This window comes from Phyllobates terribilis, unplaced genomic scaffold (assembly GCF_046119375.1).
Source record: "Phyllobates terribilis strain yellow unplaced genomic scaffold, ASM4611937v1 Scaffold_11__3_contigs__length_659146591, whole genome shotgun sequence".
NCBI classification, from domain to species: Eukaryota; Metazoa; Chordata; class Amphibia; order Anura; family Dendrobatidae; genus Phyllobates; species Phyllobates terribilis.
The window spans coordinates 374,004,755-374,024,225 of NW_027362771.1; the positions used below are offsets into that span (position 1 = coordinate 374,004,755).

The window sequence follows — 19,471 nt, forward strand, 5'->3', positions numbered from 1 at the left end:
GAGTGCCCTGAAGCCACGCCCAGGAACGATACACGAAGTGGGTTAAGGTGGTTGCCACCAACCAACCTTCAGGTACCCGGAAAAAGACAATTCCCGGATAGCGGCATAAAGAATAAGTGCAGGAATGACTGCTCCCAATTTTTGTTTGATTTTTTGTTGTTCTGTAATTTTTGCCTTTTTGAGACTTAGTAAATTTTTTGTAATAAAAATCGTTATTGTTGTTAATTGTTTAACTCTAAAGGTGTCCTCAGTCCGGGAGTACTGAATTTAACTAGGAGGGAATGTGGCACCCCAGGAGTCCGGTTGCCACATTGGCATTGCCTCCCTTACAGGGGGTGATGCCGTGCCTGGAAGCAAGGAGGGGTCCCCTTCTCAGGCAACACCAGCATCCAACACTTTTTCTGGCTCCAGACCAGAGCTCTAACCCGGTTTCAGGGGAGCTTCCCCTTTAAATTGGAGCCCGGAGGCGGGGGTTAGAAAAGTCAGTTGGAGTGAGAAAAGTCAGTTGGAGACCTGTGATGCCTGCACCAGCTCCAGTGTCTCCTGTAATACCTGCACCAGCCCCAGTGTCTCCTGTGATGCCTGCACCAGCCCCGGTGTCTCCTGTGATACCTGCACCAGCCCCTGTGTCTCCTGTGATGCCTACACCAGCCCCAGTGTCTCCTGTGATACCTGCGCCAGCCCCAGTTTTTCCTGTGATGCCTGCACCAGCCCCGGTGTCTCCTGTGATACCTGCACCAGCCCCGGTGTCTCCTGTGATACCTGCACCAGCCCCGGTGTCTCCTGTGATACCTGCACCAGCCCCAGTATCTCCTGTGATACCTGCACCAGCCCCGGTGTCTCCTGTGATACCTGCACCAGCCCCTGTGTCTCCTGTGATACCTGCACCAGCTCCTGTGATACCAGCACCAGCCCCTGTGATACCTGCACCAGCCCCGGTGTCTCCTGTGATACCTGCACCAGCCCCTGTGTCTCCTGTGATACCTGCACCAGCCCCTGTGTCTCCTGTGATACCTGCACCAGCCCCTGTGTCTCCTGTGATGCCTGCACCAGCCCGTGTCTCCTGTGATACCTGCACCAGCCCCGATGTCTCCTGTGATACCTGCACCAGCCCCGGTGTCTCCTGTGATACCTGCACCAGCACCCGTGTCTCATGTGATACCTGCACCAGCCCTCGTGTCTCCTGTGATACCTGCACCAGCCCCGGTGTCTCCTGTGATACATGCACCAGCCACGGTGTCTCCTGTGATACCTGCACCAGCCCCGGTGTCTCCTGTGATACCTGCACCAGCCCCGGTGTCTCCTGTGAAACCTGCACCAGCCCCGGTGTCTCCTGTGATACCATCACCAGCCCCGGTGTCTCCTGTGATACATGTACCAGCCCCAGTGTCTCCTGTGATGCCTGCACCAGCCCCGGTGTCTCCTGTGACACCTGCACCAGCCCCTGTGATGCCATCAGCCCCAGTGTCTCCGGTGATACCTGCACCAGCCCCAGTGTCTCCTGTGATGCCTGCACCAGCCCCAGTATCTCCTGTGATACCTGCACCAGCCCCAGTATCTCCTCTGATACCTGCACCAGCCCCGGTGTCTCCAGTGATACCTGCACCAGCCCCGGTGTCTCCTGTCATACCTGCACCAGCCCCGGTGTCTCCTGTGATACCAACACCAGCCCCGGTGTCTCCTGTGATACCTGCACCAGCCCCGGTGTCTCCTGTGATACCTGCACCAGGCCCTGTGTCTCCTGTGATGCCTGCACCAGCCCCGGTGTCTCCTGTGATACCTGCACCAGCCCCTGTGTCTCCTGTGATACCTGCACCAGCCCCGGTGTCTCCTGTGATACCTGCACCAGCCCCGGTGTCTCCTGTGATACCTGCACCAGCCCCTGTGTCTCCTGTGATACCTGCACCAGCCCCGGTGTCTCCTGTGATACCTGCACCAGCCCCAGTGTCTCCTGTGATACCTGCACCAGCCCCGGTGTCTCCTGTGATGCCTGCACCAGCCCCAGTGTCTCCTGTGATACCTGCACCAGCCCCAGTGTCTCCTGTGATGCCTGCACCAGCCCCAGTGTCTCCTGTGATACCTGCACCAGCCCCGGTGTCTCCTGTGATGCGTGCACCAGCCCCAGTGTCTCCTGTGATACCTGCACCAGCCCCGGTGTCTCCTGTGATACCTGCACCAGCCCCAGTGCCTCCTGTGATACCTGCACCAGCCCCGGTGTCTCCTGTGATGCCTGCACCAGCCTCGGTGTCTCCTGTGATACCTGCACCAGCCCCAGTGTCTCCTGTGATGCCTGCACCAGCCCCAGTGTCTCCTGTGATACCTGCACCAGCCCCGGTGTCTCCTGTGATGCCTGCACCAGCCCCAGTGTCTCCTGTGATACCTGCACCAGCCCCAGTGTCTCCTGTGATACCTGCACCAGCCCCAGTGTCTCCTGTGATACCTGCACCAGCCCCGGTGTCTCCTGTGATACCTGCACCAGCCCCGGTGTCTCCTGTGATGCCTGCACCAGCCCCGGTGTCTCCTGTGATACCTGCACCAGCCCCAGTGTCTCCTGTGATACCTGCACCAGCCCCAGTGTCTCCTGTGATACCTGCACCAGCCCCAGTGTCTCCTGTGATGCCTGCAGCAGCCCCAGTGCCTCCTGTGATACCTGCACCAGCCCCTGTGTCTCCTGTGATGCCTGCACCAGCCCCAGTGTCTCCTGTGATGCCTGCACCAGCCCCAGTGTCTCCTGTGATACCTGCACCAGCCCCAGTGTCTCCTGTGATGCCTGCACCAGCCCCAGTGTCTCCTGTGATGCCTGCACCAGCCCCAGTGTCTCCTGTGATACCTGCACCAGCCTCAGTGTCTCCTGTGATACCTGCACCAGCCCCAGTGTCTCCTGTGATGCCTGCACCAGCCCCGGTGCCTCCTGTGATACCTGCACCAGCCCCTGTGTCTCCTGTGATGTCTGCACCAGCTCCAGTGTCTCCTGTGATGCCTGCACCAGCCCCAGTGTCTCCTGTGATACCTGCACCAGCCCCAGTGTCTCCTGTGATACCTGCACCAGCCCCAGTGTCTCCTGTGATGCCTGCAGCAGCCCCGGTGCCTCCTGTGATACCTGCACCAGCCCCTGTGTCTCCTGTGATGCCTGCACCAGCCCCAGTGTCTCCTGTGATGCCTGCACCAGCCCCAGTGTCTCCTGTGATACCTGCACCAGCCCCAGTGTCTCCTGTGATGCCTGCACCAGCCCCAGTGTCTCCTGTGATACCTGCACCAGCCCCAGTGTCTCCTGTGATACCTGCACCAGCCCCAGTGTCTCCTGTGATGCCTGCACCAGCCCCGGTGCCTCCTGTGATACCTGCACCAGCCCCTGTGTCTCCTGTGATGCCTGCACCAGCTCCAGTGTCTCCTGTGATGCCTGCACCAGCCCCAGTGTCTCCTGTGATACCTGCACCAGCCCCAGTGTCTACTGTGATGCCTGCACCAGCCCCAGTGTCTCCTGTGATACCTGCACCAGCCCCGGTGTCTTCTGTGATGCCTGCACCAGCCCCGGTGCCTCCTGTGATACCTGCACCAGCCCTTGTGTCTCCTGTGATACCTGCACCAGCCCCGGTGTCTCCTGTGATACCTGCACCAGCCCCGGTGTCTCCTGTGATACCTGCACCAGCCCCAGTGTCTCCTGTGATACATGCACCAGCCCCAGTGTCTCCTGTGATACCTGCACCAGCCCCAGTGTCTCCTGTGATGCCTGCAGCAGCCCCGGTGCCTCCTGTGATACCTGCACCAGCCCCTGTGTCTCCTGTGATGCCTGCACCAGCCCCAGTGTCTCCTGTGATGCCTGCACCAGCCCCAGTGTCTCCTGTGATACCTGCACCAGCCCCAGTGTCTCCTGTGATGCCTGCACCAGCCCCAGTGTCTCCTGTGATGCCTGCACCAGCCCCAGTGTCTCCTGTGATACCTGCACCAGCCCCAGTATCTCCTGTGATACCTGCACCAGCCCCAGTGTCTCCTGTGATGCCTGCACCAGCCCCGGTGCCTCCTGTGATACCTGCACCAGCCCCTGTGTCTCCTGTGATGCCTGCACCAGCTCCAGTGTCTCCTGTGATGCCTGCACCAGCTCCAGTGTCTCCTGTGATGCCTGCACCAGCCCCAGTGTCTCCTGTGATACCTGCACCAGCCCCAGTGTCTCCTGTGATACCTGCACCAGCCCCAGTGTCTCCTGTGATGCCTGCAGCAGCCCCGGTGAATCCTGTGATACCTGCACCAGCCCCTGTGTCTCCTGTGATGCCTGCACCAGCCCCAGTGTCTCCTGTGATGCCTGCACCAGCCCCAGTGTCTCCTGTGATACCTGCACCAGCCCCAGTGTCTCCTGTGATGCCTGCACCAGCCCCAGTGTCTCCTGTGATGCCTGCACCAGCCCCAGTGTCTCCTGTGATACCTGCACCAGCCCCAGTGTCTCCTGTGATACCTGCACCAGCCCCAGTGTCTCCTGTGATGCCTGCACCAGCCGCGGTGCCTCCTGTGATACCTGCACAAGCCCCTGTGTCTCCTGTGATGCCTGCACCAGCTCCAGTGTCTCCTGTGATGCCTGCACCAGCCCCAGTGTCTCCTGTGATACCTGCACCAGCCCCAGTGTCTCCTGTGATGCCTGCACCAGCCCCAGTGTCTCCTGTGATACCTGCACCAGCCCCGGTGTCTCCTGTGATGCCTGCACAAGCCCCGGTGCCTCCTGTGATACCTGCACCAGCCCCTGTGTCTCCTGTGATGCCTGCACCAGCCCCAGTGTCTCCTGTGATACCTGCACCAGCCCCTGTGTCTCCTGTGATACCTGCACCAGCCCCAGTGTCTCCTGTGATGCCTGCACCAGCCCCGGTGCCTCCTGTGATACCTGCACCAGCCCCAGTGTCTCCTGTGATACCTGCACCAGCCCCAGTGTCTCCTGTGATGCCTGCAGCAGCCCCGGTGCCTCCTGTGATACCTGCACCAGCCCCTGTGTCTCCTGTGATGCCTGCACCAGCCCCAGTGTCTCCTGTGATGCCTGCACCAGCCCCAGTGTCTCCTGTGATGCCTGCACCAGCCCCAGTGTCTCCTGTGATGCCTGCACCAGCCCTAGTGTCTCCTGTGATGCCTGCACCAGCCCCAGTGTCTCCTGTGATGCCTGCACCAGCCCCAGTGTCTCCTGTGATACCTGCACCAGCCCCAGTGTCTCCTGTGATACCTGCACCAGCCCCGGTGTCTCCTGTGATACCTGCACCAGCCCCGGTGTCTCCTGTGATGCCTGCACCAGCCCCAGTGTCTCCTGTGATACCTGCACCAGCCCCAGTGTCTCCTGTGATACCTGCACCAGCCCCAGTGTCTCCTGTGATGCCTGCAGCAGCCCCGGTGCCTCCTGTGATACCTGCACCAGCCCCTGTGTCTCCTGTGATGCCTGCACCAGCCCCAGTGTCTCCTGTGATGCCTGCACCAGCCCCAGTGTCTCCTGTGATACCTGCACCAGCCCCAGTGTCTCCTGTGATGCCTGCACCAGCCCCAGTGTCTCCTGTGATGCCTGCACCAGCCCCAGTGTCTCCTGTGATACCTGCACCAGCCCCAGTGTCTCCTGTGATACCTGCACCAGCCCCAGTGTCTCCTGTGATGCCTGCACCAGCCCCGGTGCCTCCTGTGATACCTGCACCAGCCCCTGTGTCTCCTGTGATGCCTGCACCAGCTCCAGTGTCTCCTGTGATGCCTGCACCAGCCCCAGTGTCTCCTGTGATACCTGCACCAGCCCCAGTGTCTCCTGTGATGCCTGCACCAGCCCCAGTGTCTCCTGTGATACCTGCACCAGCCCCGGTGTCTCCTGTGATGCCTGCACCAGCCCCGGTGCCTCCTGTGATACCTGCACCAGCCCCTGTGTCTCCTGTGATGCCTGCACCAGCCCCAGTGTCTCCTGTGATACCTGCACCAGCCCCTGTGTCTCCTGTGATGCCTGCACCAGCCCCAGTGTCTCCTGTGATACCTGCACCAGCCCCAGTGTCTCCTGTGATGCCTGCACCAGCCCCGGTGCCTCCTGTGATACCTGCACCAGCCCCGGTGTCTCCTGTGATACCTGCACCAGCCCCGGTGTCTCCTGTGATGCCTGCAGCAGCCCCTGTGCCTCCTGTGATACCTGCAGCAGCCCCTGTGCCTCCTGTGATACCTGCACCAGCCCCTGTGTCTCCTGTGATGCCTGCACCAGCCCCAGTGTCTCCTGTGATGCCTGCACCAGCCCCAGTGTCTCCTGTGATGCCTGCACCAGCCCCAGTGTCTCCTGTGATGCCTGCACCAGCCCCAGTGTCTCCTGTGATGCCTGCACCAGCCCCAGTGTCTCCTGTGATACCTGCACCAGCCCCAGTGTCTCCTGTGATACCTGCACGAGCCCCGGTGTCTCCTGTGATACCTGCACCAGCCCCGGTGTCTCCTGTGATGCCTGCACCAGCCCCAGTGTCTCCTGTGATACCTGCACCAGCCCCAGTGTCTCCTGTGATACCTGCACCAGCCCCAGTGTCTCCTGTGATGCCTGCAGCAGCCCCAGTGCCTCCTGTGATACCTGCACCAGCCCCTGTGTCTCCTGTGATGCCTGCACCAGCCCCAGTGTCTCCTGTGATGCCTGCACCAGCCCCAGTGTCTCCTGTGATACCTGCACCAGCCCCAGTGTCTCCTGTGATGCCTGCACCAGCCCCAGTGTCTCCTGTGATGCCTGCACCAGCCCCAGTGTCTCCTGTGATACCTGCACCAGCCCCAGTGTCTCCTGTGATACCTGCACCAGCCCCAGTGTCTCCTGTGATGCCTGCACCAGCCCCGGTGCCTCCTGTGATACCTGCACCAGCCCCTGTGTCTCCTGTGATGTCTGCACCAGCTCCAGTGTCTCCTGTGATGCCTGCACCAGCCCCAGTGTCTCCTGTGATACCTGCACCAGCCCCAGTGTCTCCTGTAATACCTGCACCAGCCCCAGTGTCTCCTGTGATGCCTGCAGCAGCCCCGGTGCCTCCTGTGATACCTGCACCAGCCCCTGTGTCTCCTGTGATGCCTGCACCAGCCCCAGTGTCTCCTGTGATGCCTGCACCAGCCCCAGTGTCTCCTGTGATACCTGCACCAGCCCCAGTGTCTCCTGTGATGCCTGCACCAGCCCCAGTGTCTCCTGTGATACCTGCACCAGCCCCAGTGTCTCCTGTGATACCTGCACCAGCCCCAGTGTCTCCTGTGATGCCTGCACCAGCCCCGGTGCCTCCTGTGATACCTGCACCAGCCCCTGTGTCTCCTGTGATGCCTGCACCAGCTCCAGTGTCTCCTGTGATGCCTGCACCAGCCCCAGTGTCTCCTGTGATACCTGCACCAGCCCCAGTGTCTACTGTGATGCCTGCACCAGCCCCAGTGTCTCCTGTGATACCTGCACCAGCCCCGGTGTCTTCTGTGATGCCTGCACCAGCCCCGGTGCCTCCTGTGATACCTGCACCAGCCCTTGTGTCTCCTGTGATACCTGCACCAGCCCCGGTGTCTCCTGTGATACCTGCACCAGCCCCGGTGTCTCCTGTGATACCTGCACCAGCCCCAGTGTCTCCTGTGATACATGCACCAGCCCCAGTGTCTCCTGTGATACCTGCACCAGCCCCAGTGTCTCCTGTGATGCCTGCAGCAGCCCCGGTGCCTCCTGTGATACCTGCACCAGCCCCTGTGTCTCCTGTGATGCCTGCACCAGCCCCAGTGTCTCCTGTGATGCCTGCACCAGCCCCAGTGTCTCCTGTGATACCTGCACCAGCCCCAGTGTCTCCTGTGATGCCTGCACCAGCCCCAGTGTCTCCTGTGATGCCTGCACCAGCCCCAGTGTCTCCTGTGATACCTGCACCAGCCCCAGTATCTCCTGTGATACCTGCACCAGCCCCAGTGTCTCCTGTGATGCCTGCACCAGCCCCGGTGCCTCCTGTGATACCTGCACCAGCCCCTGTGTCTCCTGTGATGCCTGCACCAGCTCCAGTGTCTCCTGTGATGCCTGCACCAGCTCCAGTGTCTCCTGTGATGCCTGCACCAGCCCCAGTGTCTCCTGTGATACCTGCACCAGCCCCAGTGTCTCCTGTGATACCTGCACCAGCCCCAGTGTCTCCTGTGATGCCTGCAGCAGCCCCGGTGAATCCTGTGATACCTGCACCAGCCCCTGTGTCTCCTGTGATGCCTGCACCAGCCCCAGTGTCTCCTGTGATGCCTGCACCAGCCCCAGTGTCTCCTGTGATACCTGCACCAGCCCCAGTGTCTCCTGTGATGCCTGCACCAGCCCCAGTGTCTCCTGTGATGCCTGCACCAGCCCCAGTGTCTCCTGTGATACCTGCACCAGCCCCAGTGTCTCCTGTGATACCTGCACCAGCCCCAGTGTCTCCTGTGATGCCTGCACCAGCCGCGGTGCCTCCTGTGATACCTGCACAAGCCCCTGTGTCTCCTGTGATGCCTGCACCAGCTCCAGTGTCTCCTGTGATGCCTGCACCAGCCCCAGTGTCTCCTGTGATACCTGCACCAGCCCCAGTGTCTCCTGTGATGCCTGCACCAGCCCCAGTGTCTCCTGTGATACCTGCACCAGCCCCGGTGTCTCCTGTGATGCCTGCACAAGCCCCGGTGCCTCCTGTGATACCTGCACCAGCCCCTGTGTCTCCTGTGATGCCTGCACCAGCCCCAGTGTCTCCTGTGATACCTGCACCAGCCCCTGTGTCTCCTGTGATGCCTGCACCAGCCCCAGTGTCTCCTGTGATACCTGCACCAGCCCCAGTGTCTCCTGTGATGCCTGCACCAGCCCCGGTGCCTCCTGTGATACCTGCACCAGCCCCAGTGTCTCCTGTGATACCTGCACCAGCCCCAGTGTCTCCTGTGATGCCTGCAGCAGCCCCGGTGCCTCCTGTGATACCTGCACCAGCCCCTGTGTCTCCTGTGATGCCTGCACCAGCCCCAGTGTCTCCTGTGATGCCTGCACCAGCCCCAGTGTCTCCTGTGATGCCTGCACCAGCCCCAGTGTCTCCTGTGATGCCTGCACCAGCCCTAGTGTCTCCTGTGATGCCTGCACCAGCCCCAGTGTCTCCTGTGATGCCTGCACCAGCCCCAGTGTCTCCTGTGATACCTGCACCAGCCCCAGTGTCTCCTGTGATACCTGCACCAGCCCCGGTGTCTCCTGTGATACCTGCACCAGCCCCGGTGTCTCCTGTGATGCCTGCACCAGCCCCAGTGTCTCCTGTGATACCTGCACCAGCCCCAGTGTCTCCTGTGATACCTGCACCAGCCCCAGTGTCTCCTGTGATGCCTGCAGCAGCCCCGGTGCCTCCTGTGATACCTGCACCAGCCCCTGTGTCTCCTGTGATGCCTGCACCAGCCCCAGTGTCTCCTGTGATGCCTGCACCAGCCCCAGTGTCTCCTGTGATACCTGCACCAGCCCCAGTGTCTCCTGTGATGCCTGCACCAGCCCCAGTGTCTCCTGTGATGCCTGCACCAGCCCCAGTGTCTCCTGTGATACCTGCACCAGCCCCAGTGTCTCCTGTGATACCTGCACCAGCCCCAGTGTCTCCTGTGATGCCTGCACCAGCCCCGGTGCCTCCTGTGATACCTGCACCAGCCCCTGTGTCTCCTGTGATGCCTGCACCAGCTCCAGTGTCTCCTGTGATGCCTGCACCAGCCCCAGTGTCTCCTGTGATACCTGCACCAGCCCCAGTGTCTCCTGTGATGCCTGCACCAGCCCCAGTGTCTCCTGTGATACCTGCACCAGCCCCGGTGTCTCCTGTGATGCCTGCACCAGCCCCGGTGCCTCCTGTGATACCTGCACCAGCCCCTGTGTCTCCTGTGATGCCTGCACCAGCCCCAGTGTATCCTGTGATACCTGCACCAGCCCCTGTGTCTCCTGTGATGCCTGCACCAGCCCCAGTGTCTCCTGTGATACCTGCACCAGCCCCAGTGTCTCCTGTGATGCCTGCACCAGCCCCGGTGCCTCCTGTGATACCTGCACCAGCCCCGGTGTCTCCTGTGATACCTGCACCAGCCCCGGTGTCTCCTGTGATGCCTGCAGCAGCCCCTGTGCCTCCTGTGATACCTGCAGCAGCCCCTGTGCCTCCTGTGATACCTGCACCAGCCCCTGTGTCTCCTGTGATGCCTGCACCAGCCCCAGTGTCTCCTGTGATGCCTGCACCAGCCCCAGTGTCTCCTGTGATGCCTGCACCAGCCCCAGTGTCTCCTGTGATGCCTGCACCAGCCCCAGTGTCTCCTGTGATGCCTGCACCAGCCCCAGTGTCTCCTGTGATACCTGCACCAGCCCCAGTGTCTCCTGTGATACCTGCACGAGCCCCGGTGTCTCCTGTGATACCTGCACCAGCCCCGGTGTCTCCTGTGATGCCTGCACCAGCCCCGGTGTCTCCTGTGATACCTGCACCAGCCCCGGTGTCTCCTGTGATACCTTCACCAGCCCCGGTGTCTCCTGTGATGCCTGCAGCAGCCCCGGTGCCTCCTGTGATACCTGCACCAGCCCCTGTGTCTCCTGTGATGCCTGCACCAGCCCCAGTGTCTCCTGTGATGCCTGCACCAGCCCCAGTGTCTCCTGTGATACCTGCACCAGCCCCAGTGTCTCCTGTGATGCCTGCACCAGCCCCAGTGTCTCCTGTGATGCCTGCACCAGCCCCAGTGTCTCCTGTGATGCCTGCACCAGCCCCAGTGTCTCCTGTGATGCCTGCACCAGCCCCAGTGTCTCCTGTGATACCTGCACCAGCCCCAGTGTCTCCTGTGATACCTGCACGAGCCCCGGTGTCTCCTGTGATACCTGCACCAGCCCCGGTGTCTCCTGTGATGCCTGCACCAGCCCCGGTGTCTCCTGTGATACCTGCACCAGCCCCGGTGTCTCCTGTGATACCTGCACCAGCCCCGGTGTCTCCTGTGATGCCTGCAGCAGCCCCGGTGCCTCCTGTGATACCTGCACCAGCCCCTGTGTCTCCTGTGATGCCTGCACCAGCCCCAGTGTCTCCTGTGATGCCTGCACCAGCCCCAGTGTCTCCTGTGATACCTGCACCAGCCCCAGTGTCTCCTGTGATGCCTGCACCAGCCCCAGTGTCTCCTGTGATGCCTGCACCAGCCCCAGTGTCTCCTGTGATACCTGCACCAGCCCCAGTGTCTCCTGTGATACCTGCACCAGCCCCAGTGTCTCCTGTGATGCCTGCACCAGCCCCAGTGTCTCCTGTGATACCTGCACCAGCCCCTGTGTCTCCTGTGATGCCTGCACCAGCCCCAGTGTCTCCTGTGATGCCTGCACCAGCCCCAGTGTCTCCTGTGATACCTGCACCAGCCCCAGTGTCTCCTGTGATACCTGCACCAGCCCCAGTGTCTCCTGTGATGCCTGCACCAGCCCCGGTGCCTCCTGTGATACCTGCACCAGCCCCTGTGTCTCCTGTGATGCCTGCACCAGCTCCAGTGTCTCCTGTGATGCCTGCACCAGCCCCAGTGTCTCCTGTGATACCTGCACCAGATGCCTGCACCAGCCCCAGTGTCTCCTGTGATGCCTGCACCAGCCCCTGTGTCTCCTGTGATGCCTGCACCAGCCCCAGTGTCTCCTGTGATACCTGCACCAGCCCCAGTGTCTCCTGTGATGCCTGCACCAGCCCCGGTGCCTCCTGTGATACCTGCACCAGCCCCAGTGTCTCCTGTGATACCTGCACCAGCCCCGGTGTCTCCTGTGATGCCTGCACCAGCCCCGGTGCCTCCTGTGATACCTGCACCAGCCCCTGTGTCTCCTGTGATGCCTGCACCAGCCCCTGTGTCTCCTGTGATGCCTGCACCAGCCCCAGTGTCTCCTGTGATGCCTGCACCAGCCCCAGTGTCTCCTGTGATACCTGCACCAGCCCCAGTGTCTCCTGTGATGCCTGCACCAGCCCCAGTGTCTCCTGTGATGCCTGCACCAGCCGCAGTGTCTCCTGTGATGCCTGCACCAGCCCCAGTGTCTCCTGTGATCCCTGCACCAGCCCCAGTGTCTCCTGTGATACCTGCACCAGCCCCAGTGTCTCCTGTGATACCTGCACCAGCCCCAGTGTCTCCTGTGATACCTGCACCAGCCCCAGTGTCTCCTGTGATACCTGCACCAGCCCCAGTGTCTCCTGTGATGCCTGCACCAGCCCCGGTGTCTCCTGTGATACCTGCACCAGCCCCAGTGTCTCCTGTGATGCCTGCACCAGCCCCAGTGTCTCCTGTGATACCTGCACCAGCCCCGGTGTCTCCTGTGATGCCTGCACCAGCCCCAGTGTCTCCTGTGATACCTGCACCAGCCCCAGTGTCTCCTGTGATACCTGCACCAGCCCCAGTGTCTCCTGTGATACCTGCACCAGCCCCAGTGTCTCCTGTGATGCCTGCACCAGCCCCAGTGTCTCCTGTGATACCTGCACCAGCCCCGGTGTCTTCTGTGATGCCTGCACCAGCCCCGGTGCCTCCTGTGATACCTGCACCAGCCCTTGTGTCTCCTGTGATACCTGCACCAGCCCCGGTGTCTCCTGTGATACCTGCACCAGCCCCGGTGTCTCCTGTGATACCTGCACCAGCCCCAGTGTCTCCTGTGATACATGCACCAGCCCCAGTGTCTCCTGTGATACCTGCACCAGCCCCAGTGTCTCCTGTGATGCCTGCAGCAGCCCCGGTGCCTCCTGTGATACCTGCACCAGCCCCTGTGTCTCCTGTGATGCCTGCACCAGCCCCAGTGTCTCCTGTGATGCCTGCACCAGCCCCAGTGTCTCCTGTGATACCTGCACCAGCCCCAGTGTCTCCTGTGATGCCTGCACCAGCCCCAGTGTCTCCTGTGATGCCTGCACCAGCCCCAGTGTCTCCTGTGATACCTGCACCAGCCCCAGTATCTCCTGTGATACCTGCACCAGCCCCAGTGTCTCCTGTGATACCTGCACCAGCCTCAGTGTCTCCTGTGATGCCTGCACCAGCCCCAGTGTCTCCTGTGATACCTGCACCAGCCCCAGTGTCTCCTGTGATGCCTGCACCAGCCCCGGTGTCTCCTGTGATGCCTGCACCAGCCCCAGTGTCTCCTGTGATACCTGCACCAGCCCCAGTGTCTCCTGTGATACCTGCACCAGCCCCAGTGTCTCCTGTGATACCTGCACCAGCCCCAGTGTCTCCTGTGATGCCTGCACCAGCCCCAGTGTCTCCTGTGATACCTGCACCAGCCCCGGTGTCTTCTGTGATGCCTGCACCAGCCCCGGTGCCTCCTGTGATACCTGCACCAGCCCTTGTGTCTCCTGTGATACCTGCACCAGCCCCGGTGTCTCCTGTGATACCTGCACCAGCCCCGGTGTCTCCTGTGATACCTGCACCAGCCCCGGTGTCTCCTGTGATACATGCACCAGCCCCAGTGTCTCCTGTGATACCTGCACCAGCCCCAGTGTCTCCTGTGATGCCTGCAGCAGCCCCGGTGCCTCCTGTGATACCTGCACCAGCCCCTGTGTCTCCTGTGATGCCTGCACCAGCCCCAGTGTCTCCTGTGATGCCTGCACCAGCCCCAGTGTCTCCTGTGATACCTGCACCAGCCCCAGTGTCTCCTGTGATGCCTGCACCAGCCCCAGTGTCTCCTGTGATGCCTGCACCAGCCCCAGTGTCTCCTGTGATACCTGCACCAGCCCCAGTATCTCCTGTGATACCTGCACCAGCCCCAGTGTCTCCTGTGATGCCTGCACCAGCCCCGGTGCCTCCTGTGATACCTGCACCAGCCCCTGTGTCTCCTGTGATGCCTGCACCAGCTCCAGTGTCTCCTGTGATGCCTGCACCAGCTCCAGTGTCTCCTGTGATGCCTGCACCAGCCCCAGTGTCTCCTGTGATACCTGCACCAGCCCCAGTGTCTCCTGTGATACCTGCACCAGCCCCAGTGTCTCCTGTGATGCCTGCAGCAGCCCCGGTGCCTCCTGTGATACCTGCACCAGCCCCGGTGTCTCCTGTGATGCCTGCACCAGCCCCGGTGTCTCCTGTGATGCCTGCACCAGCCCCAGTGTCTCCTGTGATACCTGCACCAGCCCCAGTGTCTCCTGTGATGCCTGCACCAGCCCCAGTGTCTCCTGTGATGCCTGCACCAGCCCCAGTGTCTCCTGTGATACCTGCACCAGCCCCAGTGTCTCCTGTGATACCTGCACCAGCCCCAGTGTCTCCTGTGATGCCTGCACCAGCCCCGGTGCCTCCTGTGATACCTGCACCAGCCCCTGTGTCTCCTGTGATGCCTGCACCAGCTCCAGTGTCTCCTGTGATGCCTGCACCAGCCCCAGTGTCTCCTGTGATACCTGCACCAGCCCCAGTGTCTCCTGTGATGCCTGCACCAGCCCCAGTGTCTCCTGTGATGCCTGCACCAGCCCCGGTGTCTCCTGTGATGCCTGCACCAGCCCCGGTGCCTCCTGTGATACCTGCACCAGCCCCTGTGTCTCCTGTGATGCCTGCACCAGCCCCAGTGTCTCCTGTGATACCTGCACCAGCCCCTGTGTCTCCTGTGATGCCTGCACCAGCCCCAGTGTCTCCTGTGATGCCTGCACCAGCCCCGGTGCCTCCTGTGATACCTGCACCAGCCCCAGTGTCTCCTGTGATACCTGCACCAGCCCCAGTGTCTCCTGTGATGCCTGCAGCAGCCCCGGTGCCTCCTGTGATACCTGCACCAGCCCCTGTGTCTCCTGTGATGCCTGCACCAGCCCCAGTGTCTTCTGTGATGCCTGCACCAGCCCCAGTGTCTCCTGTGATGCCTGCACCAGCCCCAGTGTCTCCTGTGATGCCTGCACCAGCCCCAGTGTCTCCTGTGATGCCTGCACCAGCCCCAGTGTCTCCTGTGATGCCTGCACCAGCCCCAGTGTCTCCTGTGATACCTGCACCAGCCCCAGTGTCTCCTGTGATACCTGCACCAGCCCCGGTGTCTCCTGTGATACCTGCACCAGCCCCGGTGTCTCCTGTGATGCCTGCACCAGCCCCGGTGTCTCCTGTGATACCTGCACCAGCCCCGGTGTCTCCTGTGATACCTGCACCAGCCCCGGTGTCTCCTGTGATGCCTGCAGCAGCCCCGGTGCCTCCTGTGATACCTGCACCAGCCCCTGTGTCTCCTGTGATGCCTGCACCAGCCCCAGTGTCTCCTGTGATGCCTGCACCAGCCCCAGTGTCTCCTGTGATACCTGCACCAGCCCCAGTGTCTCCTGTGATGCCTGCACCAGCCCCAGTGTCTCCTGTGATGCCTGCACCAGCCCCAGTGTCTCCTGTGATGCCTGCACCAGCCCCAGTGTCTCCTGTGATACCTGCACCAGCCCCTGTGTCTCCTGTGATGCCTGCACCAGCTCCAGTGTCTCCTGTGATGCCTGCAGCAGCCCCGGTGCCTCCTGTGATGCCTGCACCAGCCCCTGTGTCTCCTGTGATGCCTGCACCAGCCCCAGTGTCTCCTGTGATGCCTGCACCAGCCCCAGTGTCTCCTGTGATACCTGCACCAGCCCCTGTGTCTCCTGTGATGCCTGCACCAGCCCCAGTGTCTCCTGTGATGCCTGCACCAGCCCCAGTGTCTCCTGTGATACCTGCACCAGCCCCAGTGTCTCCTGTGATACCTGCACCAGCCCCAGTGTCTCCTGTGATGCCTGCACCAGCCCCGGTGCCTCCTGTGATACCTGCACCAGCCCCTGTGTCTCCTGTGATGCCTGCACCAGCTCCAGTGTCTCCTGTGATGCCTGCACCAGCCCCAGTGTCTCCTGTGATGCCTGCACCAGCCCCAGTGCCTCCTGTGATACCTGCACCAGCCCCTGTGTCTCCTGTGATGCCTGCACCAGCCCCAGTGTCTCCTGTGATGCCTGCACCAGCCCCTGTGTCTCCTGTGATGCCTGCACCAGCCCCAGTGTCTCCTGTGATGCCTGCACCAGCCCCAGTGTCTCCTGTGATGCCTGCACCAGCCCCGGTGCCTCCTGTGATACCTGCACCAGCCCCGGTGTCTCCTGTGATACCTGCACCAGCCCCGGTGTCTCCTGTGATGCCTGCACCAGCCCCGGTGCCTCCTGTGATACCTGCACCAGCCCCTGTGTCTCCTGTGATGCCTGCACCAGCCCCAGTGTCTCCTGTGATGCCTGCACCAGCCCCAGTGTCTCCTGTGATACCTGCACCAGCCCCAGTGTCTCCTGTGATGCCTGCACCAGCCCCAGTGTCTCCTGTGATGCCTGCACCAGCCGCAGTGTCTCCTGTGATGCCTGCACCAGCCCCAGTGTCTCCTGTGATACCTGCACCAGCCCCGGTGTCTCCTGTGATGCCTGCACCAGCCCCGGTGCCTCCTGTGATACCTGCACCAGCCCCTGTGTCTCCTGTGATGCCTGCACCAGCTCCAGTGTCTCCTGTGATGCCTGCACCAGCCCCAGTGTCTCCTGTGATACCTGCACCAGCCCCAGTGTCTCCTGTGATGCCTGCACCAGCCCCAGTGTCTCCTGTGATGCCTGCACCAGCCCCGATGTCTCCTGTGATGCCTGCACCAGCCCCGGTGCCTCCTGTGATACCTGCACCAGCCGCTGTGTCTCCTGTGATGCCTGCACCAGCCCCAGTGTCTCCTGTGATACCTGCACCAGCCCCTGTGTCTCCTGTGATGCCTGCACCAGCCCCAGTGTCTCCTGTGATACCTGCACCAGCCCCGGTGTCTCCTGTGATGCCTGCACCAGCCCCGGTGCCTCCTGTGATGCCTGCACCAGCCCCGGTGCCTCCTGTGATGCCTGCACCAGCCCCTGTGTCTCCTGTGATGCCTGCACCAGCCCCGGTGCCTCCTGTGATACCTGCACCAGCCCCTGTGTCTCCTGTGATGCCTGCACCAGCCCCAGTGTCTCCTGTGATACCTGCACCAGCCCCTGTGTCTCCTGTGATGCCTGCACCAGCCCCGGTGTCTCCTGTGATACCTGCACCAGCCCCTGTGTCTCCTGTGATGCCTGCACCAGCCCCAGTGTCTCCTGTGATACCTGCACCAGCCCCTGTGTCTCCTGTGATGCCTGCACCAGCCCCAGTGTCTCCTGTGATACCTGCACCAGCCCCGGTGTCTCCTGTGATACCTGCACCAGCCCCGGTGTCTCCTGTGATGCCTGCACCAGCCCCGGTGCCTCCTGTGATACCTGCACCAGCCCCTGTGTCTCCTGTGATGCCTGCACCAGCCCCGGTGCCTCCTGTGATACCTGCACCAGCCCCTGTGTCTCCTGTGATGCCTGCACCAGCCCCAGTGTCTCCTGTGATACCTGCACCAGCCCCTGTGTCTCCTGTGATGCCTGCACCAGCCCCGGTGTCTCCTGTGATGCCTGCACCAGCCCCGGTGCCTCCTGTGATGCCTGCACCAGCCCCGGTGCCTCCTGTGATACCTGCACCAGCCCCGGTGTCTCCTGTGATACCTGCACCAGCCCCGGTGTCTCCTGTGATGCCTGCAGCAGCCCCGGTGCCTCCTGTGATGCCTGCACCAGCCCCTGTGTCTCCTGTGATGCCTGCACCAGCCCCAGTGTCTCCTGTGATGCCTGCACCAGCCCCAGTGTCTCCTGTGATGCCTGCACCAGCCCCAGTGTCTCCTGTGATGCCTGCACCAGCCCCAGTGTCTCCTGTGATGCCTGCACCAGCCCCAGTGTCTCCTGTGATGCCTGCACCAGCCCCAGTGTCTCCTGTGATACCTGCACCAGCCCCAGTGTCTCCTGTGATGCCTGCACCAGCCCCGGTGCCTCCTGTGATGCCTGCACCAGCCCCTGTGTCTCCTGTGATGCCTGCACCAGCTCCAGTGTCTCCTGTGATGCCTGCACCAGCCCCAGTGTCTCCTGTGATACCTGCACCAGCCCCAGTGTCTCCTGTGATGCCTGCACCAGCCCCAGTGTCTCCTGTGATGCCTGCACCAGCCCCGGTGCCTCCTGTGATGCCTGCACCAGCCCCGGTGCCTCCTGTGATACCTGCACCAGCCCCTGTGTCTCTTGTGATACCTGCACCAGCCCCTGTGTCTCCTGTGATGCCTGCACCAGCCCCTGTGTCTCCTGTGATGCCTGCACCAGCCCCAGTGTCTCCTGTGATACCTGCACCAGCCCCAGTGTCTCCTGTGATGCCTGCACCAGCCCCGGTGCCTCCTGTGATACCTGCACCAGCCCCTGTGTCTCCTGTGATGCCTGCACCAGCCCCGGTGCCTCCTGTGATACCTGCACCAGCCCCTGTGTCTCCTGTGATACCTGCACCAGCCCCTGTGTCTCCTGTGATGCCTGCACCAGCCCCAGTGTCTCCTGTGATGCCTGCACCAGCCCCGGTGTCTCCTGTGATACCTGCACCAGCCCCGGTGTCTCCTGTGATACCTGCACCAGCCCCGGTGTCTCCTGTGATACCTGCACCAGCCCCGATGTCTCCTGTGATACCTGCACCAGCCCCGGTGTCTCCTGTGATGCCTGCACCAGCCCCGGTGTCTCCTGTGATGCCTGCACCAGCCCCGGTGTCTCCTGTGATGCCTGCACCAGCCCCAGTGTCTCCTGTGATGCCTGCACCAGCCCCAGTGTCTCCTGTGATGCCTGCACCAGCCCCAGTGTCTCCTGTGATGCCTGCACCAGCCCCAGTGTCTCCTGTGATGCCTGCACCAGCCCCGGTGTCTCCTGTGATGCCTGCACCAGCCCCTGTGTCTCCTGTGATACCTGCACCAGCCCCAGTGTCTCCTGTGATGCCTGCACCAGCCCCAGTGTCTCCTGTGATACCTGCACCAGCCCCGGTGCCTCCTGTGATACCTGCACCAGCCTCAGTGTCTTCTGTGATACCTGCACCAGCCCGTGTCTCCTGTGATACCTGCACCAGCCCCAGTGTCTCCTGTGATACCTGCACCAGCCCCAGTGTCTCCTGTGATGCCTGCACCAGCCCCAGTGTCTCCTGTGATACCTGCACGAGCCCCGGTGCCTCCTGTGATACCTGCACCAGCCCCAGTGTCTCCTGTGATACCTGCACCAGCCCGTGCCTCCTGTGATGCCTGCACCAGCCCCAGTGTCTCCTGTGATGCCTGCACCAGCCCCTGTGTCTCCTGTGATGCCTGCACCATCCCCAGTGTCTCCTGTGATGCCTGCACCAACCCCAGTGTCTCCTGTGATGCCTGCACCAGCCCCTGTGTCTCCTGCACCAGCCCCAGTGTCTCCTGTGATACTTGCACCAGCCTCAGTGTCTCCTGTGATGCCTGCACCAGCCCCAGTGTCTCCTGTGATGCCTGCACCAGCCCCAGTGTCTCCTGTGATGCCTGCACCAGCCCCAGTGTCTCCTGTGATGCCTGCACCAGCCCGTGTCTCCTGTGATGCCTGCACCAGCCCCAGTGTCTCCTGTGATACCTGCACCAGCCCCTGTGTCTCCTGTGATGCCTGCACCAGCCCCAGTGTCTCCTGTGATACCTGCACCAGTCCCAAAGTGTCAGTCAGCTACACAACGATCAGCAAGGATCTCTTGTTTTTAATTGACTCTCCCTTTATGTCAGATCTGTATATCATCTAATATGAAATGCTGG

General features: G+C 62.0%; 1 protein-coding gene across 1 annotated transcript in view; it reads right to left on the reverse strand.

Moving 5' to 3' along the window:
* LOC141167286 (uncharacterized) overlaps positions 1 to 19,471 on the reverse strand; it is an 88,232-nt gene that overhangs the window by 68,700 nt on the left and 61 nt on the right. Inside the window, 5 exon segments of the mRNA XM_073654715.1 lie at positions 3,701 to 4,478; positions 6,039 to 6,578; positions 9,507 to 10,718; positions 12,628 to 13,913; positions 14,004 to 14,663. Of these exon segments, the coding sequence (XP_073510816.1) occupies positions 3,701 to 4,478; positions 6,039 to 6,578; positions 9,507 to 10,718; positions 12,628 to 13,913; positions 14,004 to 14,663 (4,476 nt within the window).